The sequence below is a fragment of the Calonectris borealis genome, chromosome 3, assembly GCF_964195595.1.
Source record: "Calonectris borealis chromosome 3, bCalBor7.hap1.2, whole genome shotgun sequence".
Lineage (NCBI taxonomy): Eukaryota > Metazoa > Chordata > Aves > Procellariiformes > Procellariidae > Calonectris > Calonectris borealis.
The window spans coordinates 116,707,328-116,733,844 of NC_134314.1; the positions used below are offsets into that span (position 1 = coordinate 116,707,328).

The window sequence follows — 26,517 nt, forward strand, 5'->3', positions numbered from 1 at the left end:
GCACAGGTCTCATGAGTCATGTATAGTCCAGTCTCTGGGTGGGCCCAAAGGAGATGCTTCCACAGTAAGAAAAGTGAAATAGGAAAAGTGAAATTCTGTGTCACCTACCACAGCTGACGCATCTCTGGATTAATCAAAAAACTGTAGCAGTCCCTTGGCTGGAGCAAAGCAATTTGTGCTCCAGACCATGCTGGTCTCCAACAAGCACTCAAAAGCCAGAAGTGGCAGGATCCAAACTAGCCAGAGATGACAGATTTCAGTAGAAAATTCAACCTCAAAAATACTCACTGTCTTGGTTCCCTTCCCTCAATCAGCTGGGGATAGTTTCCTGCTTTTTATTTCTCTGTAGATGGACTCTTGGCAACAGCAAGCACCAGCTGAGCACAGTGCAGCGCAAGCCCAGCAATGGGGTGTGCGGCTCTGATGAGGAACGGGAGTCCACCTGCAATTAAGTGGTCAAGGCCAGCACCTTCTAGAAGCAGCCACCAATGTAAGTGGTCAAGGCCAACACCTTCTGGAAGCAGCCACCAGTTTAGGTTACTTAAATTGCAGGCTCTCGGCATGTCTTTGTCTGAAGACGGGTATCCAAACCCATCAAACTCAGTGGAAAATAGAGGTCCCCTCAACACAGCCGTTGTCTTTCACTATTTTTGCTTTGATGCCTATGAGAAATGAGCCGGTTAACAGCTGGGAGAGAGCTGAGGAGAAGGTTTTGGAGGAACTGGAGGCACTGAACAACCTGTACAGTGCTGATTTAGACACTGGCCGAGTGGAAAACTGACAGCTGCCTTTCACCAGGCAACATGCTTACCTTAGTGACCTGCTGCTGCTATGCGGGAGAGCAGCTATCAGAGCAGCCGGGCTGCGTAGTGGTCTCAGCAAAAATCCGGCATTTCCGAAGAGCCCTCACCTCACCTGGGCATCCGTGCAGAGTAGCTGTGTGCTCATGTGAGGGCATAGGGATGGAATAATTTCACAAGAGTACCTAAAATCCTCTTCGGCAACACCACAGAGTTTCCCCTCAGAGAGCTGTACATTCAACAAGGCAAGACTCTCTTTCAGGAATCATTTTTTTTCCCCTCAAATGAAGTCTCATAAAACTCACCCCTGGCCATTTGAGCATAAAGCTTACCAGCAGCTGATGGATACCCACAGAGCAATGGACGCTCCTGTCTTTGCTGGTCACCACAGCATTTCCTTACAAGAGGAGGTTTTTGGTAGGATATCAGTTGAACGTAACTCCCCCCACCAGTTCCCACAGCCCTGCTCTTTGGTTCCCTATATCCCTGCTGCATTGCCCTGTCGGCTGTGGCAGAACTGCCGTTGCGTGTGGCCAAGCCGCGAGCTCAGCTCTAAGAAGTGACACAGCAGAAGAGCTTGTTAAAGGCTGGTCAGGTTTGGAGCACATTGGTGATGCAGCTTACTCGTAAATAAGGGAGTCGGCAAGAATACATTAAAATTGTAATGCTGCTCAAAACTATCTTGTAAAACCGTCACCACAGTGGGTGTATTTATTTCCACGCCCAACACCCGCAAACAGAATAGGCAAATGCTATTCTCTGAGCATCCGAAGGTTGGGAAACAAATTTTAAGGGTGCCACGCCCTTCTCAGCATCACATTGTGATTAGTTCGAGAGGGTGCTTCAGACAGCACAACTTTTAAACCACCTTCACAAAAAATAGCTGTCACACTCAACATGTCCGTGGATGCGCTGCCCAGCATTCATGAGCAGTGACATGTAATAACTCTAGTAGGGGTTGCACATCAGTTGGCAAAGCCCTCAAGACCTGTCAAAAGAACCCCACTGCGGTATACAAAAGAGGAAAAAAATTAAGAATTATCACATAGGTGTAGAATCTGGACTTGCTGTATCAGATAACAGCCACGGGTTCCTGAGGTCAAGAATCAGGTTCAGTGCCCCCTCCCTCCCAAAAAACACAGCTCATACGCTTCCAAATTTTGGTTTAATTTTTTTTTTTCTTAAATAAAAGACAGCTTCCAGATACCTAATCATTACTGTGCTGTTTGTGCAGGACAAACGAACTTTAAATACTAAAATGCACAAGGCAAGTCGAAACAAGCTGTTTGTTTCAAACTGCTCAGCAGTGCAGGCTCAAGCACTTATTTGCAATGGCTTTACTCTTTGTACAATCAGTTCTATGTAGCAATGATGTATATAAAGAATATAGTACACACTATTGTTTTCATTGTCAATTTACAAGAGAAAAAAATAAATATTTTCCATTCTTATTATACATTAACACTTCAGTAGAAAGTTACAGCTGTTGTGTTGGCGTGGCCTGCAACTTCAGGAGGAAAAAGGACATGCATACCTATCTATTAAGAATTTTAAACTATGACTTTGTAATAAATTACAGAGGATAGATACCAGCCAACAGAATACCGATTATCTGAACTCAGTACATTTGTGATTCTTGCTCCAAGGAAAAAAAAAATCTTGCAAAATACAAAAGCTAGTAGCTTGTATTATGTAAATAAGACAAACCATGTATGGTATAGCCTTTTCTTCCAATGTTTGTGAATAATAGGCTTGTGGTTTTAGGCAAAGGAGATTAAGTAGTTGAGTTAGTCCTTGCACCCTTCACACATAACTAGCACCGTAAAGATGCAAGGACCTCAGCAAACACCTAAATTTCATGCTTAATAACTAAAGCATGCATTTTGTAGAGTTTGTGCATGTTACATATGCTGTTTATTAAGGTTACTGTGCAAAAAAAATTCTCAACCACTGAAGATGTTTCTGTAATTCTGCTAAAATTATTTGCAACATTTCTAAAGTTTAGCAGGCCTGTGTGACATTAATGGGAAAAAAAAAAATCGTGGTTCACCCTTGACTGCTATACACTGTACCAATGAATTGGCAAATCAGAAAATAATGGCAGCAGCCTAAGTATCCAATGAAGTGGGGAAAAAATGAGTTAATATGCATTGCAGTTTACTTAAAAATATATAGATATTTTTAAATGGCACAAAGCTTTGTACAGGTGGATCTATCAGTGCAAATACATATATATGAGGTACCAATTTATTCAGGCCAGATCTAATTATATGTATCTTACAATCACTCTTTTAATTTCCTGTTGTCAGATCCAGGCTGACAAGCTGTAGCATTGAAGTAAAAAATCAAAGTTAAAACAATTTTTCAGCATATTCAATATCAGATCATTGTAATTTCCCTACAATTTAGTTTCTGAGCTTCCACTCCTCAGACTGCTTAATTTTTTTTTTATTTTTAAAAACACACTTAGTGTTAATACTTAATTTTCTTTTTCAATATTTGAGACTTGATTACAGGAAAAAGTTAAAACTGTATATGTAAACTGGAACAATAACTATAGCTGGCTGAATATTTTAACATTGTTTGAAATTTTAACAAGTACTGTCAGGAAGGAGGAACACAGTTATTGCTATCTGGGGACTTAAAAACAAAACAAACAAACAAACCTGAAGGCAGACAGCACTGTTCCAATCATGAAAGTTAAATAGATACAAAACAGTATTCTGCCTAGAATCAGTCCTTTTGCATGTGAACACTCTTCAAGTTATCTACAGCTTTCTCTTCCAGGCAACTATGATGACATTTACATGGAGATATGGATTTAAAGTGGCTAACTGTGGGACACACACAGCTTTTCAACTCTGGTAATTCTTTCTTGAGACGTTCCAGCTGCTCCACCTGGAATATATTTGGTTGTTCAGGATTCGAGTCATATATCCTGAATAAACAAGAAAAGAAAAAACACTGATCAGTATAACCTGACAGTTCACAGAAATGTAGACTAGATGAAGCAACTGGGGGTTTTTTCCCTACTAGAGTAAAATTAGGTATCAGCAAATCCATGAAAACACTATGTTTGAGGTTAGTACCCCAAGTTTTGCCACTCATCTTACAATATAAAATGGTATTCCTTTTACGCAATGGCTGATATTTCATTGAATATACTAAAAAGCTACCCACTGGCATTTACCTCGTTTACTCTCCTGAAAAATGTGATTTTTATAGGTGGCACAAAGCAGTGAAGTAAGAGCAGAGTTCCAGGCTTCAAACTTAAAAGCGTAAGAAATTTCAGACCCCCTGAGATTCTTTGAACAGACTGTGATATGCTACTTGTACATAATACTGAATGGAATTTATACTTACTATTTCAAGAAGTATTACACCCCTTCCCCAATTCAGAACCATTTTTTAAAATTACCATTACAGTATTAGGTGGAGAGTGAAAAACAGAAAATCTGATCTTTATTCATACCTAATGCAAATCTAACTGTCTATCTACATTATTTTAAATAGTATATCCTCTTTTCACTTTCTTGTTTTCACACATGTAAAGAAAGCTGCAGGATTTGAACTGTCAACATCGTACCAGACTGTCCAAAGCCAAAACACATTTTGAGTTTGACAGTGTAGGCACTGAGCATAACTCAAATACTCTTTTGGTGTAATTCATTATAAAGCAAAAGCATTCATGATCCTGTAACCTAACTTTGGTACATTTATTGTGACAAGGATACATTCTGATCTCCTAACATTAATTTCTAACATCAGTATGCTATTTCTATCCAAAATTTACATCCTGGCATCCAGTTCCCCTCACTTGTAGCTATTATGCATATACAGTTTCAGGTACTGCAGGTTGCCAGGTTTATCTCCTTCCAATGAAAACTTCTGGAAGAAGTTACCATAGCTTCTGCCTTAGGTCTAGTATGAATATTCATACTTTCATTTATGATTCCTTCACGAAAGTAGTTTGTTTTTATTGAAACATCCTTTCTCTTTCATACCATAATTTCAAGGTATGTCCAAAAGCAACACGATGTCACAACCAAAACAAGAGTGCTACATGATACAGTGCCAGGTGCCTTTTTACCCCAGCAAGACAACTTGTCAAGTGTTGGCAAGTCCAAGACATCAAAAATAATATGCAGCTCAAACGGTGATATAGTAAGTGGGATCCAAATGAGGAAACACTTCTGCAGGAAATATAGATGCGGATCATGTAACCTACAGTAAGATCAAAGATAGTTTCTGTAAAGAAACTCCTAGAAGTGCGGACAAATGCTGTCCAGTTTTATGGAATACACACAGAAGGCACAGCAGCTAAATTACTTGCACAGAACCTATAATCCAATACAGGCCTAAGATATGACCTGAAATTGCCTAATAGAAGCTATCTGCAAAATAAAAGCCCAACCTTCCTTCCTTCTTTCCAGGATGCAGGTACGACCTGTGCTTTCTTCAGTTAAGTTAGCTTACACATTATAAATTTCTCTATGCATTCAAGAAAAAACACTGAAATTAGAAGATAGTTTTCTATATAGCAATACACGTTAGGAACTGCGAATCTTAAATCCTTCACATCAGTTAGACACTAGAAGAGCAAAGGCATGTTTCTAAGCCCCTTGTTCCTAGAACATGGCTAAGCATGTTTCTAAGCAGCTTCTGGCAGGTATTTTATTAGTTCTTTACTAGGGCAAGCATAAATTCTGTAATTCTTGCTTCATATTCAACTCTTTTCAATTGATATTTTGGATGAGTCCAACCCTCCAAGCTCCTTTCAGACTGTCTACTGGAACCAGTCTGCCCCAATGTGTACATAGTATTTCTTCTAAACCAAAAGCAGAGAAGACAATTTGAAGCACAACTACCCTTGTACCTCAGAATTTCTTGTCCCCACTTTTCGTTGGATCCATGAAACTATACCATCAGCTGGCAAAAACAGAGCATGGCTCCAGGACTTCTCTTACAAATTATTTCCAACATCACCATCAAAATAAGGAATAAACTCTCATCTCCCTATCCTTCAATCTTCAACAGGACAATTATTTATAAGTAACTATGCACCAAAGTTCCTCCATTCGACTTCTATCAGTAAGCAAGCCCTGCAGAAGACTGGGAAGTCCTTTGAATATTACTTTTTTAAATTGGCACTTTCTACAAAAAGCTTTGCAGGACATTCCAGGCTTATGCAATGGGCATAGAACTGATTTGCTTATCTCAACACCTACCAGGTGTTTTTGCAACCTCTGAAAACACATACATCCAGCAAGCCTCAGTCACAGCTGTTTTTCTTTGATATTGCTTCATCCAAAACCAAAAAGTCAGCAACACTGAAATACTGTTTTCATGCTAAAAAGATTTTCTGACACTTTTGATTAAAACTTTTCATTTTTCTTTATGTCTCAAGGTAAACTTGAGTTTACTTTGCAATTCACAAAATAGGAGACACACAGACTGCCATTGCATAACACCTTAATTCAATCACTGAGTAGATTAAATTATAGATCAACTAATACTAGTTAACTTCCTACATATATCCATGCTGTTATTTCTTTAAGTAACATTCCATTTCAGGCAAATAAAATGGTGCACATTTAGACAGTCTTCTGGTTTTGATAAATGTTTTGAATGCTTTTGCCTTTATTGCCAACTAAATTTGTGTTAATTTTGGAAAGTTACTAATAGAGCACAGAGCTTTTGTCTGGAGTCTGCAAATGCAACATGCAGCCATAAGGAACTGTAGCGTTTAGAGAGGAGATAAACACACTGAAGATTCTCATGGAAAAGCTTTCAGCATAAATGTTTGAGGATTACTGGCTTAATATTTCCATGCAGCTGTGTATATTATTCAACAAACAGAACTCAGCTCATGTAAAGTGAATTAAAAAAAGATAATGCAAGTGTAAGTTAGCACCCACCCCCTCTCCACGTTGGTATTTTAATATATAGCCAACTGGTATAAAAACGTAAGACTGCATTGTTCTTACTGAGTTAAGTATATTCAGACACAGAAATATTTCCTGGACTGTTTACAAAGCTTATCCAGGAGAAAAACACCAGATAAATCATCCCACAAATCCTGCTTTAAAATTCATAATTTTTGCCAATCCAGAGAATTTCACTACAATAGGTTAAAGTTTTTTCTCTAAATAAAATCTAAATCAAACTAATAAAGTGTTTTAAGCATGAGATTTAATATTCTGTGTGAATCGAAGATACCCAGTCATGCATTTAAAGTACTTTTCTAGATTAGGGCCCAAATAGAAGCTTGGAGGCAGAGGTGGCACCTTTTCTGTAGGTGGCCCTTTCAACATAAGCAGTTTGAGTATCTTAGATGCTGAGTTGAACATAGGAAAAAAGTAGAATATTGTCCCGGCAACTGCATTAGACCATCCATTTGGTTTAATGACTTTGGGTATGTCTAATAATCTGCAGCCCAAGTGGAGAAAGGGCTGGATGGGGAAAAAAAAAAAGGAAAAAAAATTCTTTCCCCTGCCCCAGTGAGATCGTTCTTTTAATAGCGTTGGCATTCGTAAGCTTCCCAGATTTAGTCTTGCAGTTTTTCTTCATGCAAAACAAAGTCAGACCCCCCTACCTGCACTTTTTTTGCCCGACACTTGGTATCAGCAACTTTTGGTATTCAGGACACAGTTTTTCTGCCATCTTCGCAAGTGGCTACAATGTTTTGCTCAACTCTACATGGATGATTAGAGTTCGGAAAAAATAGCTTATAGAAATCATCTCTACCCAGACTGTTCATAATCTTTGACATAATTACCGCATGCAGTAACAATAAATCAGGACCATATCCAAGCAACCTAAAATTCACTAAAATTCCTGTATTCACTTCCTAGCTTATTCAGACAAATAACGCTTACTAAGATGGTTTAAGTCAAGGTCTAGTAAACAGCAACACAAAAACACCAGGCATAGCGATTTTTGATAAATATCTGGACTTGGCCTTAAATCCAGAGAACAAAAATTCTGCAGAAGCCATGGAAGAAGCACATCTTGATTCAGCCCTGGAAATATTCTGGAATTTGAAGATGCAACCGTAGTATAAACTGGCTTTACACTAATGAACAGATTACTGCAATCCCTACTTATTTCTAGACCTTGAAACAGGCATGTACATCTCTCTACTTGACTTCTGCTTCACAGTAGTTTTGAATTTATCTATTTCTAAACTTCAAACAGCACAGAATATGGATGTTTACACCATATCTGTTTAAACTTTTGACAATTTGAACTCTTGATATTAACTTCATACTGTCAAATGATTTGAAAGACTGCCTCTTTACCCAGCAGCTCCAACTGTGAGTGGAAACACTTGCTGCCAGGTTTTACATTTAGACATGCCATCCAGGACTTGCAGGCACCACCCGCATTTCAAAATGTCCAGCTTGAGATGTCTGATGCAATTTTCAGAAAGCATCATGTTCTTTCTAAGGAACCTATATTAAGATTAGAGTTAATTCTATTCAGACAGTTAGTAAATTTTGAAAAATAATTAAGAATTGTAAAGGAACATTCCAGTATTTGTTTTGGCCCATGGAAAAAAAGGTCAATAACGTTTAGAAATCAGAGTTAACGAGCCTGCAACACTTATACTGAAATGAGATAATTGTTTGCTACTCAATTGCAGTTTGTAACTTGAAAAAGAAAAAAATGCACCACTGAACTGCTGTTTTTTAAACAGCTTTGGAATGAATATTAATTTTGGGGTTCCTCTCAATAAAGTGGAAAGATGTCAACAAGGTGGAAGAGACACAGGGGCAGACGGTGAGAGGAGAGATGAATACTATTAAGAATCTAGATGGTCTACATTGTGCAGGAAGGTTAAGAATTTCTTGTTCAGTTAAATCCACACGGGAATTCAGCCTATAAGCAATTACAATGAATTGGTTGGTCATCAAAAGGTGAGGTAAAAGGTGTTCTGCTATCATAGTGCATCTTAAACACACTAAACAGTACAAAACAGAACATAAGATGACACGTAGCAGACTTGCAGCCTTGACATAAATGCAACATTTAAGTAGTATTGAGCAATTAAGCATCTAAAGTAATAAAAACAACATGAAGTGAGAAATAAGGCTGTCGCCCATTTTACATTTTGCCATTGTAGAGCACATCTATCACATCAGGAGTAATTAAGAACTCTAGAAGACTGGATTCGTAGACATCAGATGAACAGACATTTCATAAGAACACTTTACGCAGTAGTATTTGGTTAAAACACCCCACCTGTCTGTAAGATGAATAATTTATCCCTTCAGGTTATGCATACCATAGGATCAAATTTCCTAACAACCCCTATCACTGTACACTAAAGAGTCAGAGTACCATTTCGTCTGCATACTAGTCCAGAGATATTTTTCATCTACTAAAGGGGCCTCAATCTTCAGTTGTAGGAGAGGTACAACATGTAACAATGCTGTAGCAGGAAAGAGGAACTTGTGTTTCAATGACCAGTCTGAAGCTGATCCCCAATGTACAAATCTTGTTATTCCTTTTTACCACCAATGAAAAGGAGGAGACATACTACACAGTACAAGAAGGGAGGCCTCTGGCAAACCAGAGAAACACTGGACCTACCACTCTGGAAGGACTCTCAATAGCCAAGAATAGACTGAAGGGAGTTAACTATTTTTTACACTGGCAACCTAGAACATATTTCATTTCTTGCCTCTAGATAAGTTAACCTGACCCTCAGTTTTCACTTTATAAAACAGTCCTTGACAATTACATGATTTCCCTCCCCGCTACCCCCCCCCTTTTTTTTTCCCCAGGTAAAACAACATGCAAAGCAGTGCCCCTGCTAAAGCAAAAGGTTTGGAAGTCTTCTATAATTTGACACTTCAGTTACACTTAATGCTTTCCCAATTACATATTCTTCGTAATCTATCAGAAAGTCTAATTTAATACAGCTTCCCAAATTAATCATCATCTTGTAATACTGAATTTCACATCTTTTATGATAAAAGAGCTAAAACTTTTCGGTTTTGTAAGGAACTAAAATAACACTTTTGTTCAAAGATTTACCACGGTATTCTGATGTCCACCTGAATTGCATGGATATAATAACTACTGTCCAAAGTGATTAATTTGGCAGTTTGCCCTAGGAGTCACTCCAAGCTAATTTTAATAGGAAAAACGGTGAATTCACAGCTTTGAAACAACAGAATGTTGGCAAAAAACTAAGTTAAAATCACTCATTTAAGTTGTGTTAACTATTTCCATAACTAAATGTAGAAAGCTGAAGATTTCAGACAAAAGTTAAATAATATTGTCCTCACCATGTCATATACAAAGTTTAAGAATTACTGTCAGGAATGTTAACAGCATGTTAAATGTGTATGCCATCCTCTAGTTCTTTAGAGAATCAAATTATATTTACATTAACCTCAGGAGAAGCAAAAGTTATTTTGCTATATATATACACAACTGAAAGAGTAGGAATTACTCCTAGTCTTGTTTTTTAATTGGGGTTATGGGCTTGTTGTGCTTATAGTACCAAAGGAAGATATTCTGCACCAATGCAAAATTTCACAAGAAATCGGGATACAGTAATTTCTCAGCTTAATTATTATTATTACTATTTTTAAAAGACAGTGAAGTACCTGTCATATATTAGCCCATGAACACCATATTCTCTCAGCTTCTTCCTGTTATCTGGGTCATTTGCATCATCACCCCATGAGAAAATCACTAGGCCTTTAGATTTGGCCCTTTTAATAAAGGATGGATTCCTCAGCAGGTCTTCAGAGTGCACATTAATTCCCTGAAATACAAAGCACTTCAATTAAAATTCATGTTTCTGAAAAACTCTCACATTAGTTTTTATTTTTATCCTTTTTGCACTTGCAGCTCCTTACAATTTCATACATAATAATATTAATAAAAAATAATTTAATACAATTAAAGAGTTTACTCATAGCACTATTTTTTAAACAATGTATTATATAGACTTTGAATCAACAGACATTATTTTGGCAGTTACTAAATGTTAGTGTATTTCTTTTGTGATGTTGTTTGTAATTCTAAGCATTAGTGTCAAAAATTATGGATTTACAAAAAGTAGTAATAATTTAGTTTCATTTTACTGCAGATTAATACCAGAACTTGTCAGCTTACCAGCAAGTTTTCAAACTGTGCAAAAGTAATGGCAATTGGAGTTGTACGAGATCTAAGATCCATAAGTTCTGGATAGAGTTTAGATTCTCCTTGGGTGAGAAATAACACAGGATACTTGTTTTGCTTATGCCGAACCCTGTTATAAGAAAAAGTTTACAAATAGCAAATGTGTTAAAAAGCAGGGAAATTCATTCTTACTGTTTCAGGAAGATTACGTCCTTTACTGCATATTCTTCTAATTCCTAGTTGGTGCAACAAGATGGTACCTACAGTTTAGTATGAAACTATGTAGACAAACTGTTCTGTTACTTTTACCACTAATTAGAGATTAATATGCGCAGTGTAAGGAAAGCTAGACTTTAAGTTGAACTCAGATCCACATCCTCAAAATATTTATACCCTTGAAGACTGTCCAATTCTATAATTTTCTTCTTAAAAGCAGATTAGAATAAAATGAACATTCATGATAAGAGTTTATAAACATATTTAATATTCAATACCTAACCTTATTAATGTGTTTTTAAAGTCTGATACCAGAAAGATGGTATGAAATTACAACAGATGGAAGCAAAGTTTTGGGATTAGCATGTTATGCACTCTTACACACTTGTTCCTTAACCCTTTTATCAGTATCTTGATTTGGTTTTGTCCTGCCCAGTTACCGTTCAGTGGTATTTCATCAGTGCAGTCTCTCGTCAAATGAGATTTCTATAAAGCCTTTCATTAACAGTGCTAAATCACTTCTTGCTACGAAGTACTACAGCATATTGTTAGTTCGTATGCATCCCAACTGTTTGTTCCCCAGTTCAGCTCCTATGCTTTTTCTGTGCTCCAACACCTTCAATATGACATTCCGTAAAAGGAAAACAAACCGCTTAACAAAAAAACCAAACACAGGTAATTCAAAGCTATTTCATTTTCTGTCCTTTTTAAAGGACAGATACAGTGAAAAAATTGTAACAAAATTAATTTTGTTTGTAAATTAGGCTTGTGTACCCCTTACATCTGATTGAAAAAGACTTTGTGATACCAGAAGAAATCTTGACCTTTTTTGTTGTGTCAAGAAAGACTGAAGCATTCAGGAAGGCACTTGACAAATACATCTACTTTGACTTCGTTCTCCTATTTTATTTCTGGCACAGCTCAGATGGCAAAGTGGTCTAATTTCTTGTTTCAATTCCCAACTATTTTGGCACCCAAAGTTTAGGTCTAATCAAAACATGTGTTGGTTATTCTTATGTCCAGAGTAAGTTTTACTGAAGAAAAAAAGAAGAAAATACATTGTGTGTCTCTTCTCAACTTACATTGTACAAATATCTGCATTAAAAGAAGAAAATACAATCCTTCTTCTTCCAGCATTCATCAAAACAGTTTTTAGAATAATATCTAGAAAGAGGTTCATATCAAAGTAAGTTGACAAGTTGCCATCCCACTGTCCATCCTATAAAAAGAAAGGACAAGTTTCAGCCATTTAAATTAATGGTTACTAAAATAATTTTAACAAGCAGTGGTGTCTCATTCAATCTGAGAAAAATGAGTATTCAGTTTGCAAGTCTGAATACAGAAGTCACTCCTTCAGTCGACTGAATGCTAGTTACAGCCCTACAGGACTGTCAGTCTGTGAGGTACAGCTGAATTCTAGCAGCAGTAAGATTCACTGAAAAATTCACTATCTTCCCATCCAAGGAGAGAGTTTCTATGAAGCCTTTTCTAATTTTGAAAACCCAAAGGAATTCCACGAAAGATCACTAAAAACTATTACAGATATTTTGTATTGCTTTTTCTAAATATAAAATGCAACAGTAAGATTTGTAGAAATAAATGAGATATCCTTTGTCTTTGAGAATAGCAGGTACCAGTCTTTCTGCAGTTGACCTGTCTCTGAGAGCATTAGTATGTCTCCATGCATACAGACTTCCACCTACCACTCTACTTAATTTCTTCCTCCCACTGCAGGCTTCCAGTCCTAGCCTTTACAACCATTTCTTTCCTAGACCGAGCGCTAAGCAATCCAGCTGAGTCCGCTGTACTGCTGACTACAAGGAAACAGTTGATTGTGTTACTGCACCATGTTGTAGCTTCTCCTGCACCAGGCCAGGAGAGTTTGAATTTCTTGTCACTTTTCCCATCTATAGCATGCCTGACCAGTTGTGATCCATTGACTTTAAAAAGGGTCTTCTACTAAAAGCTGTCTGAGCTGCATTATGAACTCAATCCTATAAATACTTCCTATTGTTTTAAGAGTAAGCTTGTTCATTTGCTAGAACAGTGCCATTATACTTCCAGTTTTAAAGACAGTGGATTATAAATAAAACGAGCCACATAAAAAAAACCCAAATTATGCCTTTGTTTGTTTGTAGCTCGTAAATTGCCATGTCAAATTACAAGCTTTAGCCACAAGAATGGCAAAGTATCAAAGCAAATCACATGTATGTTTACTTACCCTTTGTTGGCAGATCCATTTTATTTCTATGTTGAACCCAACATCTTCAGAAACAGATTCCAGGACCTGAAAAAAATTTCATTATGAAGAGGTCCCACAGCAAAGGAAGACAACTAAGCACTATAAGGGCAATTACTGGGAGGATACATTGGAATTTAATGCCAATGGGGTCTAACAGTAGAATTAAAAAACCCTGTTTTTAACATTTAACACAAGATACATATACACCTTTTTCTCCTTCAGTTTAAAGTTAGGAAATACATAATAATAGATAAAATCTTAAGGACAAAATTTTGACAAGGTACAAATGCATGTCAATTCACCTTAACATGCGTGAGAAATGCCCCATTTGTACTCCTAAAGAAGAAATTTTTTTTTTTTAATGCAAAAGGTATCTTAAGTAACACATAGTCCTAAGTATGAAATCCATGAGCTTGCCATTATGATGATGAGAACAAAAGTATGTGAAATTCTTGTAAAGAATTAATTGTAAGGTGACTTCAAATGTAAAGGTGAAACTAACAGCTAATTAAATTAAGGAAATGTTGGCAGATGATTCTTTAACCCTATAGAGATGACAGGTACAGAAGAGAGTAACATACCCCTTCTTATAGGAAGAAAATTAAATTTGGGGAATCAAAACAGGTAGAGGAATTGAACCTCAGTAGTTTAGTCTATTACACAAAGTTCTTTATTTTCCTTAGTTATGCAGTAATCTGATTAGACAATAAAAAAAAATTACAGTGGGGCATATGACCTGTAACTGATGGATATTTCATACGTAACCCTATAAATAACTGGATACTAATCATCTCCATAGTCCAAATAAAAAGCAGTATTATTGTATAAAACAAGTCCCTAAAAGGCAAGTTAATGAGCAGTTCAGACATTAGGAAAAACAGTAAGGAGAAAAAAAAAAGAGCCGTTCTAGAAAAAAAACACTATAAATGGTATCAAACTGTTTTTAGTCAGTTGTTTCTATGAATAATAAGCCAACACAAAGCCCAGAGCTGGCAAATAGTCACGAATGGGAACATATTAGAAATTCGCTTATAATTTCTCCATGTCTGCCTCTGCTGGATCGCCAAGACTATGTGATGAACTGCCAAAGGCCAGGTGTTTTTCCAAAATTAGCAAACAATTGTCGATGCTTTAAAACACAATGCCCAGATGTTAACCAGCTGTAAAACTGAGTGTATCCTGAGTTATATAACTTGGGTTCATAAATTAAGAAGCTTGAAAGATATGCAAACTATTACATCTAAGCGCTGAAAAGGCTCCAGTGGCCAACAATAAAGCCTATGTTCTTAGTTCCAGCATTGATATCAGAGGCCTAAGACCAAAAATTAATATCCCTTGCTACGTGTGCAAAGCTGAAAGAAAAATGCATGTTTTCATGTTCCACAATCATCATCTCTGTTGCTCTATATTCACTGCTTACTCTCTGCAGAGAAGGAAATGGCTGGGTCTCAAAAGCAGAGTTTTCTTCATCTTTAAAAGATGCTGAAAAGAAATACAAAATATTGAATCAAAACAAATAGCGCTGCTAATCCCAGCAAGAAAAGACTGGCTCAAAATCGTAAGGCTTTTAAGAGTAAAGAATGGAATCGAGTCTATCTTTTGATTACCTAAGCCTTTCCTCTAACGCTGACATACTCCAACGATGGTGTTGGCAATTCCTGTTTTGCCAGTGGGAAAGTTTTTTGACTCCTATTAAAAGCCTTGCCAGACTATTTATCAGAAGCAGCTTCTCCCATCCCTCACTGTTTCAGGCACTGAATGACATCCAGTAGAAGCAGCCTTGCCTGTCAAGGCTTATTATTTATTTTATCTTTTCCCAGACAGGTAGGATGTGTGAGGTACTTTGCCTGATTTTGCTGTCCCTATAAAGGGGATGAATTAAGGCCAAAAATTTACAGCACCAATAAGACATCCTACAGCAGTTACCAAAGTTCTTGTTAGCAATTCTGAAGGGCTGCCAAAAAGGTACAGTTAGAGAAGCATAAGATGGAAACATTAGTAGCAATTTTGTTAAGAATATTCATAAGTATATATTTAGCTATGCATTCATCTTCTATGCTCCTGTCCCCTCTTCCCAAGGGAGTAACTCCCGTTCAGGTATTTACTTCCCAGCAAAGAACTCTACAGCATGCACAAAATTAAAGTAACTACGTAAACATTTAGAAACGTTCAGGAAGAAGCCAAATGTGATTAGAACAAGTGACTGCAACCACAAAATGGATATCATTACATGGGAATAAATAAATCTCAAGACTCTTGCAAACTAATACATACCATTGTGATCTTTTACTTTCAGAGCAGTCACGTGAGCCAGCTAAAGAGCATAAGAATAGTAAAATTAACAAATACTCCACCCATAGATCTTACTACATGTAAAATATAACTAATTTTCCTTATAAATTGTTTCTAAGTATAAAAGTTTACAGTTTTAGTAATTTGTAAAAGAATAAAGGAAATACTAGTACACATCACAATTTTCTTTCAAACTTTAAAACAAAGATTCCAAGGAAAGGTCAAAAACAAGCTGAAAATGTTCTTACTGAAAATTCAGAAAACATGTTCAAGGGTAGAAACACTCATAATATAAATTAACATTAAGGTTTGAAGTCTGAACATTAAACCCTCCTCTTGTCAGATGTTAGACTCCGTGTTTCCAATCAAGTGCAGACAGAGAGCCAACAGCGGTTTTATAATGTAGTCACACACTGAAATAGAATCAGGCCAGGCACAGGGCCAGCTCCCTCGCTCCATTCAAATTCTCTCTCCACAAAGAGGAGGAGACAAGTAATTTTAAGTAAAAAGAAACATATAGTTCTTGGATCAGCCAGGTGCTTCCTTGACTGAGGACAGATATCTCAGCTGGGTCTTCAGTGGCCCAGTCTCATCTCCTGACCCCCCTTTTATGTAGGCAGGGCACTTCTTTTCGGAAGATACAGTGATACCCAATTAAATAAAAACAATCAATCAGTTCCAGCCAGTTTGTCCAATCCATACCACTGAATCATGGACCCTTCTACACCTCCACATGCACCTCCAAAGAGGAGTTCAACATAATCTGGATCTTCCTTGTTAACAGGGAAACATTTGAAAATTAAATACACTTTGTGAAATATATCTTTCTTCTTCAACAAAGACTCAAAGCATCGGCTTTCAGTGAACCCCACAACCACTGTCAGCCTTTCTTATTTTTTTTATAAGTGATCAATGTTAGCAAAATGATATGGATCTACACAAGTTGTCAGACCATCTTTCTAGAAGATCTAAGTAATGAAATTTATTTAAGTTTTATTGATGGTGCAAAAGTACTATTCTTGGAATTAGTTACTTGTTCTACTTATACAATTTTTAAAACTTGTGCTCTCCCAAACTATCTATAATTATCCAAAAAATCTAAGCTTCATGCACAATTTGAAATTCTACACATAGCATATCATACTAGCCAAAGAACAATACCTTCAATAACTGCAGCTGATCAAATGTGAGTTCTTTGACTGCAATCTCAAACAGTTCCAAAGGCTCCGTATCAAGTTTCTTTGAAGAGAAATAATACATAATGAAGCATCACTGAAAACTACAAAAAAGCCTACATGCTTTTAATATGGTAACATTAAAGGCAACTAATTTTTTCTCTTTTATTGATAAAAGATACAAGTGATATCTTATTATAATACAAGTAAGATGATCAGTTTTCAGGTAAAACATAGGCACCTAGAAGCATAAAACAGGTGTCAGTTTGAAAAAACAGGATTTGGTCTTTCATGCAAGTCAGAGCATTCAATGTTCTTTCTTCAGAAAAGGTTAGCACATTTATTCTGTAAAAACTTGATCAGTTAATGTATTCAGGAAAAAAGTCTGCAAGTAAATACATGCATTAAAAAATATTCTAAGGCATTCAGTTTATTATTGTCTATCCAATGTCTCAGAAACTAATAAAAAAAAAGACAAGTGTCCTGGTAAAACTGAGACACACACACCCTGCCACGAAAATAAAAGATCTGGTGTCAACAAAATTCTATCAATCTATTTTTCACTCCCCCTCTTCACTATAAAGAAATTTTTACTCAACAAGACGATATTGATTCAATATACTAAGGGAAATGCATATTCAGTGTCAAAGTTCCTTTTCCACAACTGTTCAAACCAAACTTCTTATAAATTGCAATATTGCAACGGGTGTGAGAGTTTGATGACACAGACTTAGTGCCAAGAATAAAGAGAGACCTTATCTTGCAGTCTGCTCTGCCATGCTATCTTTGTTTTCACTGCCAGAACAGAAAGGAAGAAAACTAGAACAGCACAGAGTCCAACCTCTTTGCACTGCTGCTGAATGCAAGTATTCTGGCCTTAGTAGAGAACATGCAACAGACCAGACGGAAAAGCACCTCAGTGGTTTTTTTGTGTCACTGGTCCTTATACCTATGGTTCTCTCGTTATTAAGAGTGTCAGGTCACTTTAATCCATGAAAACATTAAATTGTTATGCTTCATAAAACTTGGGTATTTAAGAGGTATTGTGATAGTCTGTTCAGAGCATCTTTTACGGAATGTTTATCTGTATGTACGAGTAACAGTACTGTTCACTGCTTCTTATGTTATAGTACTCTTGATGCTTACAAAAACAGCAGAAAAGTTTTTGGTTAAAAAAGAAGGAACAACAACTGCAACCTCATGAGGTAAGCAAGGAAAGGAACAGGACACTTGCTTTCAAGAGCCATTTTCCTGCTCCTAGAACCTCTGTCTTAACTCCTTTCCTTCTGTTCCACCAAGCAATCCAAAAGCAGTTCTTCAGCCTCACTTACTGTCCCAACGAGACATGAAGTATATTGTTTACCTCACAGTTAAAAGACAGAGCAAAATGCAGAAGTAAAAAAGAGTTAAAGAAGGAGTTCAAAAAAATAATGGAAGCCAAGCCATTTGTGGCTAATCAAACTCCCTAAATGAAGGGGATCCTTGTTTCTTCCACTTTTCTGCTTTCCATCTACTGGCCACTACGGGGGTACCAAACAACGTAGACTTTGGTTTGACCTAAAGAGCATTTATGAGTACGTAACTGCTTAAGAGAAGTATACATTTAAGTATCAGCAGAAGTGAGAAGTCATGCTGAGAATCACACTAACTCTCCCTCAGAAAAGAAACAACCAGAAGTGCTTACTCTGACAGTCTAAAAGAGTCCCAGCGGTGCTACTGAATATAGTGGAGCTATCTGCATTTTTCTTCCAAACCATAAATAAATTCTTAAAAAGTTAAAAAAATAACTACAATGTAGGTTTGAACAGTCTCAAACCATGCATCTGAAATTCTGTTGCTACAACATCAAAAGGAAAAACTCAACTTCCCTACTCTACTTTATGCACACAGTAACGTTGCATATTTATTCCCATTCCAACCCTTGATTCCACACAATTATTTCTATAAGAGCTTGGCATTTTAGTTTCTGGAATGGTCACATTTAAAGATAAAATACAGATATCGTCTTCTTTACCTTTTTCATGGCCATGCAACATGTGAGATCGTGGTATACAATAGGCACATGATCTTTAGAAAGATGTACATCAAATTCCACATATGCCGCTCCCTACAGAAAATTGAAAAACACACAGAATAAAACAAAAACCTATTACTTATGCACAAGGACTAGGGAATACTTGGCAACTTGTCTGCAGTTCTCAGGTCCTGGACATCAACCAGAAGTTGAATAAAACTGGCTGTTACCAGTTTAATCATACTCAACAATGGATTAGAAATGAAAAAAACATCATATGGGAAAGTATTTTAATTACCATAATGCAGCTCTGATATATATAGCTTGCTTAATCTTGTAAACCCTCTAGTAACATCCAAGTATTGTGAACTTGATTTCAAAGAAAGGCTAAGATGATGTTTTTAAACACAGATGCCTTTGCGGTGCCCTTCCTCCTCCCCACCGCCCCACCAAGAGACAAGTGATTGCTACAAATTGGCAAAGCTTTAGGGAGATATTCCATACACTGAGGAGCTTCTGGAGTCACTAGTGAGTAACATAGTAGTAGCGTGTTATAACGTGCAAGAGCAGAAACAGCTACGTCCAGCGTTCTCCTATCCTTTTCAACTGTATGTTATTTTCTATTAAGCTTAAAAAGGAAGAAAGATCAAACAAGAGCTCTAAGTATAATCTTTTTGAAAAAAGGGACGGCCAGAAAGAAAACAGAAACACACAGAAACAATTTTTTTTCACTTATTTTCACTGTCTGTAAATCATTCCTTTGAAAGGCCTCCAGGAATACCATTCATCAAATTACCATTCTGACGCATACTCTTTTTCAATCAGTACAGAAAGAAAATAGGACAGGCTTTTTTCAGCCCTTTTCTCAGCAGAAATATTTTTAGAGTAGCAGCTTTCAGCTTTTTCAATCTGGCAAATAGTTGAAAGCACTTTTCTGGTGATGCTGATGATGACTTCATAGTAAATTTCTGCCTCAGTGCATACTTCTTGTGGGCTGTCTATAAACCTGCAGCGTCCATCCAGAAATTAAGAACTACTGTTCAAAAGGATCATTTAGTAGCTTCAGTTTTCTTTCGCTCCGCAGTCAGTGCATGTTGCAGTCACTGTGTTCAAATTATACCCTGACTCCCAAACGAGAGAAAGCTTTCAGCTAGGACTCTTAAGGGGTCCAGAATCAGTAGCCAATAAGCACAATACTCCAGATTCTGCTCCCATCCCTTTAACAACTTCAAAAGATGTTTGCTGAGAATCTGCATTAGTGAAGAAGTACCTGAAAAGGCTTAGGAACCCTACAAGTTAAGGGGCAAGTGATCTCGTAGCAGCATCTTTATGTAACTAACCACGGCTCTTTGCTGTGAAACCTCTGAATGTGCTCCTGACTCCAGCTACTCTGCTGCAGTCTGTCTCACTAGATTGTCTAAATCAATCTTATCACAGATCACTTCAGTGACCGAGACTATTGGAAGGAATAGAAGTGACCACCTCAGTCACAGAATTTAAGCACCTGAAGGTACTTCAGGTACTTCTCCCAAATTGTAAGTGTCATCTTAGGATCCAAAGTCTTCATTGTAGCAAGCACTGAAAGAAAGGATTGTTTTATTCTACCAGCTCAGCTCCCAAGTCTGATTTTTGGACACCAATTTTAGGTACTCAGCAGTTCCTGACCGAGACCTTTGCCACCTAAGAGTATGCTGACAGACTTTAGCAGAGCCAAAATTTTATTCATTTGTTCAAAATTATTCCAACCGTATGTCTCTGCAGGGTTGAGATTAAAATTTTCCCTGTATTAGAACACCACCAGAACATCTTAGATGGAAGTTGGGGTTTTTTTGAGGAACTTGAGAATGAGAGTCTAATCTAGCTATTACTTCCCTTCCTATCTCTCGGGGAATTTCCATGGTGATTTGATGTAATTTTATATCAGTGCAATTACCATTCGTTGTATTGAATCATGGAAATTAAGCACACAAGCCAATCAAGTTTTAACTATATGGCTACTATGTGCGTGCAACTGTGCATACATACGTGACTAGCGGCATTCCTCAGAGAGGCAATAGTGTTCTCTTGAACTTTAGCCAGTCTGAAATAACAGCAAAGAAAAAGGTTTTGTTAGATGCAGCATGGCACAGAAGTCCATTGAAACAACAGAAATACAAATCAGAAGTCTTTGTTTTACAGAACATCCACATTTGATATTGAAGTGACTTAAATGATTATGGGTTGTAGCTTTTTATTTTAAACTGTCCGCCTCCTCAATTGATGTCAGTGAAACTAAACAATACGCCGCTGCCGCCCCCACCCTCCAGCCCCGATCAAAGTGCAAATGAACTTACTTAGCTGTTGTTGTAGAATTTCCTGCTCCCCTGTGTCCAACATCTAGAGTCGTTCTTGGTTTCCAATATTTTGCATATGAAGCCTTCATATCACAAGTGTATCCCTGGATCGGCTTAATAATTATGTAATCCACTACAAGAAAAATACCAAATGCTCCACATGTCAATAGATAATGGATGACTGCCAGTAAAGTTATCTACATCTGTTTGCATCAACTGTACCTCTAACTTTTCCAATTGTCTTCCTTGGATTTCTGCTCATAATAGCAAGCGTAAGAATTCCAGCACTCTTCCCAAGTTCTGCAATTGTGGATGACAGGAGGCAGGCAGAACCTACATGACCCGGGAGCACATCGCCTTGTACTACTTTCTCACCTAAATCTTCCTAAAAACAAAAACAAACAAAAACCCAAAACACCTATGTAGGCGAGAATGCTAAACAAATTCTTCCTTCTCATGGAAACCTTGCTCCTCAGGAAGATATATACAGGCACTGATGTAACAGAAATTTTTTGTGTGTTACAGAAAACATTAATTTCAGGCTAAAAATTGTTTTACGTAACAGTGTCAGGAATATGAAATTGTTTATGGAAATTAGGAAATCATGTACATTTGTCTTTGAAAACTCTTAGATTTGATAAGCTTTTCAGACCAAAATTGCATGCGTGGAATATAGTCCGTCTTTTAAAAAGCCCAAGTCGTGTTTAGAACAAAGATGAACTGGAATAATATATGCCTAAAATAACATTATATTCATTTGCAGGGAAGGAAGATGGCAACTAGCATGCTGAACACATATTTCTTGACCATCATCAGGTTCAGGAACTGTGTAGTCACCTTACAATTATGAATGTAAGTGATGTAAGGGTATTTTTAGACTGAAGAGAGAATGCTTAAAACTTTCTTCTGCATAAAACAGTATGAAGAGACAAAAGTTGTTTTCTTTTAAAAAGGACTTCAAATATTAAAATCTTTCAGAAAAAAATTAGAGTGCAAAATAACAGATGTAGCAGTGAGAATCGGGAAGCATCCGGTTTTAATTTGCACTGGTTAGTTCAGAGAAATCTCTTTGTTTATAACTTAAAAATCAAGATCAAATAGTTGTAATTTAACTAGTTCATATACACATTGTTCAGATTAAAAAAGGATAAGCAAAACTCATCTCTGGTAAAGGATAAAAATCAAGCCAACCTAACTACATGCAGTACTAAGATTTGAGTCTTATTTGTACCAACTTCTAAATAAGCAGAAACTGCAAAGCTTTCTGTACCATACTCACAAAACCTTTCTGCAAAATGGGGCAGTAGCAAATAGTCTCGCAGCTTGTTTACACAAGTCCAAAAGATCAAGAATACCAGGCAATAGCCCTATCCTAACAGTGAAATCTTCATGGTAATTGACTCCTTTAACTCCTGGAGGCAGACTGGGGTTGCTTCTCAGTGGCAAAGAAACATACCTCAAAAAAATCAAATATTAATTCCAAGTTATCAGGCTCCATGGTTTGTATAGTGTATTCTATCCATCGGTCTGGCTGCAAAGCATAGCCACAGTCTGGCTGAGAGTGTCGACATTTATATTCGTTGTTACTTATTAAGGAGAACTCCACAGTGTTTGCCATTTTCTGAGGGACAGTAGGGGATGTTTTCTCTTGGCCCTCTTCGTCATCCTCATCTTCTTCTAGGCCTTCTAGAGTCAGTTTTACTCTAGTCAACCAGAAATACAAAACAAATAGTTAAGTCACAGGAGTGTCTTTGGAAATACTGAAGAATTAGAAAGATGCTTGAGCAGAAGTTCATACAGCATAAGAATCCTTCTCAACACCACCATCTACAGGACAGCAGTGTACGCAGTGGGCCCTCACAAAAGTCAGAGTTTGCAACTGTTGTCTAAATGTTATTTTAGTCAGGTTTAAGTGTTCAAGTCACTTCCAAAACTGGAACTTGGATAAATGTAAAAACTGTACTAATGGTCTGAGAAGCAGCACTCCACCAAACTAACGATTTGGGTTGCCAAATAGACAGCCTTGCTCCACAGATTGATACCCATAATGCCAAAAGGCTAATGAAAAGCACTGAAATAGCAGTAATCATCAAGATCAACACCTGAAAGTTGGTGACTGCTGATAAGCACATACACACAACTTTAAGTCTCTCTAAATGCCGATAAGGCAGATAAATGTATTCTGTTAGACATAAACAAGATAGTCTGAAGTAATTAGTAAGTCCCTTGAGAAATCCTAAATGATCATTTAAAAGTAAACTGAATGCAATTTCTGAAAAATCCTGGACTGAGAAGAATAAGCCTAAGACTCAGAATTCATTATTATACGGAGAAAACCTTCCACACAGAATGAATTATGTCAGTGATGGAAGCATATGGAGTAATCCAAATCCCCTTCTGAATCATCTAAGCAGCAGATGGGATAAAGAGTTATCATTTAGTTAGATGCCAATTCACTAGTAAAACTGAAGTCATATCTCAAAGAAACAATTACAATCATAGAAATCCTTTACACTAAGTCCATGTTCTTAATACCCTCATAAAAAAAGAAGTCACAACGCAGATGCTCCACAAAGTTGAAAAATGACGCTGCCATAGCAAGTGACAGTCACGAAAACTACCTAACTTTTTAGGCAGAATGTGGAAAACAGAGTATCTAATGAATGCACCCAGTGTATCAAGTTTGGATTCCAACCATCTAATTTAGACAAGGATCAGGCTTCAGAAATTGCTCGCTCTCTCTACCTGCTATAACACACAAGGGAAAATTGCAAAGCTCTAGAGAACGTGTCAGGCTCTAGTTAAGGAGGAGAGGTTTTTATACCCCACCCCCCTAACACACACACACACACAAAAACTGTGAAAGATGCAGAAAACAAGTCTGCATCACACAGTACAACGATATGTGCTGGGATAAAGTTTGGCAACCACAGAGCTCCCCAAAAAACGCATGTAGGAAGGAAAGGGGACAGGGGAGGCAAGGAAAAGAGAGCAAGCTCCAGATCCCAGAAATTCAACAGGGGAAGGAGATCAAACACTCGGGGCAATAGCACAGTCCTCAAAATATCAGGACTAAGATACACACTTCTGTCAGTCAACTGTATAGTTATAATAATGCCTGCTTTTTGAGACACCTCTGTAGATAAAAACATCAAACTGATCTAAATAGCAACAGAAGTGATTAGAGAATGCTATTATCTCCACCATCCATGGTGACTGGAAATCTGTAATGCCAGTGGAGAGTTAACCATATATTAAATGGAGAGGGCTGTTTACTTTGGTAAGGAGAAAAAGCAGTAAGCAACAAAAAGCCTGGAAGCCCTCTCCCTTTCCTTTCCCCCAACTTCCACTTCCATTCTACTCTTTTCAAGTTAAGAAGAAAGAACAAAGAAGAAAACTCTCCGAAAGTAACAGCAGAGAACTACTTAAGAACACTACAGTTCCAGCCAAGAAGCAGGAAACACCAAGGCAAGTATGGAATAAGTATTTCTGAAAGACACCTGTTACCTACTGCTTAACTTGTGGTATCACATTGCTTTATACATATTTAATAACTTAATAACTATCAGAAACGCAAGAGCAGAAAAGTATTAAGTCAGTAGTGAAACTAGAATAGTTTTGTTTGACTGTTTGTCTTCCTTTGTTGTAACAGAAGTACCTCTTTTGATGCTACATTAATAATAAAATGAGGTAACTGAAACACACCACTGATTTAATGTTATCACCATATTTTTACAAAGTGCTTAAATACTTGGAAATTGGCCTGATAGTACATCCCTATTAGCAACCCGAAATTACTTTAAAGGCTACATTAATTAAGTAAAAAAGAATCACTAGTATTGACAATTAACATGAGATAAATTGCAAACTGAGATGAGCAGGCTCATACCTAAACCTTGATGTTTTAAATTTCTTCTTTGATATCACTACAGGTGGTTTCTCAGAATAATGCAGACGTAATCTTATTTCTGTTTGACATGTCAGCCACCCAGCATCCACAGTTTCAATACCATCTATCAAAAATTAAACAAAAAGTAGAAGACACTTTAATAACTTATTTTAGTGACATCTAGGCAGTTTAATATACAAAATATAAATACAGTTCCTCTGACACCATCTTCCAGACAATCCTCCTTATCACCAGCCTTATTCAACAATATTTCCAGAGCAATTGTTGAGTGCATCCTTTCACCTGTCTTTTCTGAACTACCCAGAATAGACAACAGATACTGTAGTTGTTTGCTGGCTTTTAAAGGGATTAAATAGGAACAATGATCCTCACCAGCTTCACATATAAACTGTCTGCAGGAGAGCACCAAGTATTCCAGTGTTAATTTTATTTACAGTATCAAGGGCTAAGTTAAGTCTCCAAAGGCAGACATAACATACCCTTGTCCTGGGATCTCTCAAAACATGGAATAACAGTGGCAGAAACTCTGAAGATTCATAAGCAACTTGAGACTCCCTGTTTCTATTGAGGTACAGGTGTCAAATTAGCTCATCATAATCAATGCCAGTAAAGTAGTGCAAGTCTTCAGGACAGGATATAGCAACAGATATGATGGGGAATCAAAGCAAGGAGGAGAATCCTCAACCCCACCATCAGGACAAGGAAAGCCTACAAGCAGGATGGCCAGAAAGCCCAAGCTGCCAGACCAGGTGCTGAAGCAGACCCTGCAGTTTTGAAGAGTTCCTAGCAAAATGTATCATTCCATGAGGATATGAAGAAAAATGGAAAAGCTTTAAGACAAGATGTGTGAGACATGACAAAGAGTTACCTTAGGCGACATAGGATTGAGCATTAAGTGAGAGGTGGGTTAGAATTGCCAGAAGTGAGACATATGCACGCACAAGAACATGAGGTTTGAGAGGTTATGAGAGGTTTTGGCAGTTTTGTGCCTAACTGAAGAGGCAGATTGTGTACATTTAGTATAAATGATAATATTTTTCTAGGCATGACGCGTTTTTTCTAAGGCTAGGTTTTAAGAGAAAGCTAACAGTCTATTCTGTATTTCCAAAAATACATGCTCATGATCTAAAGTTTGCAAATTTCAACCTTTAACACCAGCACTCCGACAATATTTCAACCCTTCCTAGCAGTCTTTTGTTAACATTAGAAGGGATTACAGCCTGAGTGTGAATTCACAAATGCTGGATATAAAAATAAACATATAAGCAGAGAAAACAATCACTTACAGGCAATTCCTGTCAAAACTAACTTAGTATTTCAAATATTTTTCATCTACAAGACTTAATCTTGTTAAAATTAAATACATGGTATAAAGTAAAGGTCAATATATCTCAC

The 26,517-nt window shown here is 37.1% G+C and overlaps 1 protein-coding gene across 5 annotated transcripts in view; it reads right to left on the reverse strand.

The window, feature by feature from the left end:
- Positions 1-1,946: 1,946 nt before the first annotated feature.
- GPCPD1 (glycerophosphocholine phosphodiesterase 1) overlaps positions 1,947-26,517 on the reverse strand; it is a 48,492-nt gene continuing 23,921 nt past the window's right edge. For 4 of the 5 annotated variants that reach the window (XM_075147558.1, XM_075147555.1, XM_075147557.1 and 1 more), the window contains 14 exons: positions 25,102-25,225; positions 22,669-22,915; positions 21,435-21,597; positions 21,213-21,345; positions 20,905-20,959; positions 18,880-18,972; positions 16,852-16,929; positions 15,673-15,712; positions 14,819-14,880; positions 13,378-13,443; positions 12,239-12,375; positions 10,935-11,070; positions 10,421-10,581; positions 1,947-3,738 (listed from right to left, as the gene is read on the reverse strand). In XM_075147558.1, coding sequence (XP_075003659.1) covers positions 3,534-3,738; positions 10,421-10,581; positions 10,935-11,070; positions 12,239-12,375; positions 13,378-13,443; positions 14,819-14,880; positions 15,673-15,712; positions 16,852-16,929; positions 18,880-18,972; positions 20,905-20,959; positions 21,213-21,345; positions 21,435-21,597; positions 22,669-22,915; positions 25,102-25,225 — 1,700 coding nt within the window. In that variant the 3' untranslated portion in view covers positions 1,947-3,533. The remainder of the gene's footprint in view (positions 3,739-10,420; positions 10,582-10,934; positions 11,071-12,238; positions 12,376-13,377; positions 13,444-14,818; positions 14,881-15,672; positions 15,713-16,851; positions 16,930-18,879; positions 18,973-20,904; positions 20,960-21,212; positions 21,346-21,434; positions 21,598-22,668; positions 22,916-25,101; positions 25,226-26,517) is intronic. The other variant, XM_075147559.1, reaches the window with a different exon arrangement.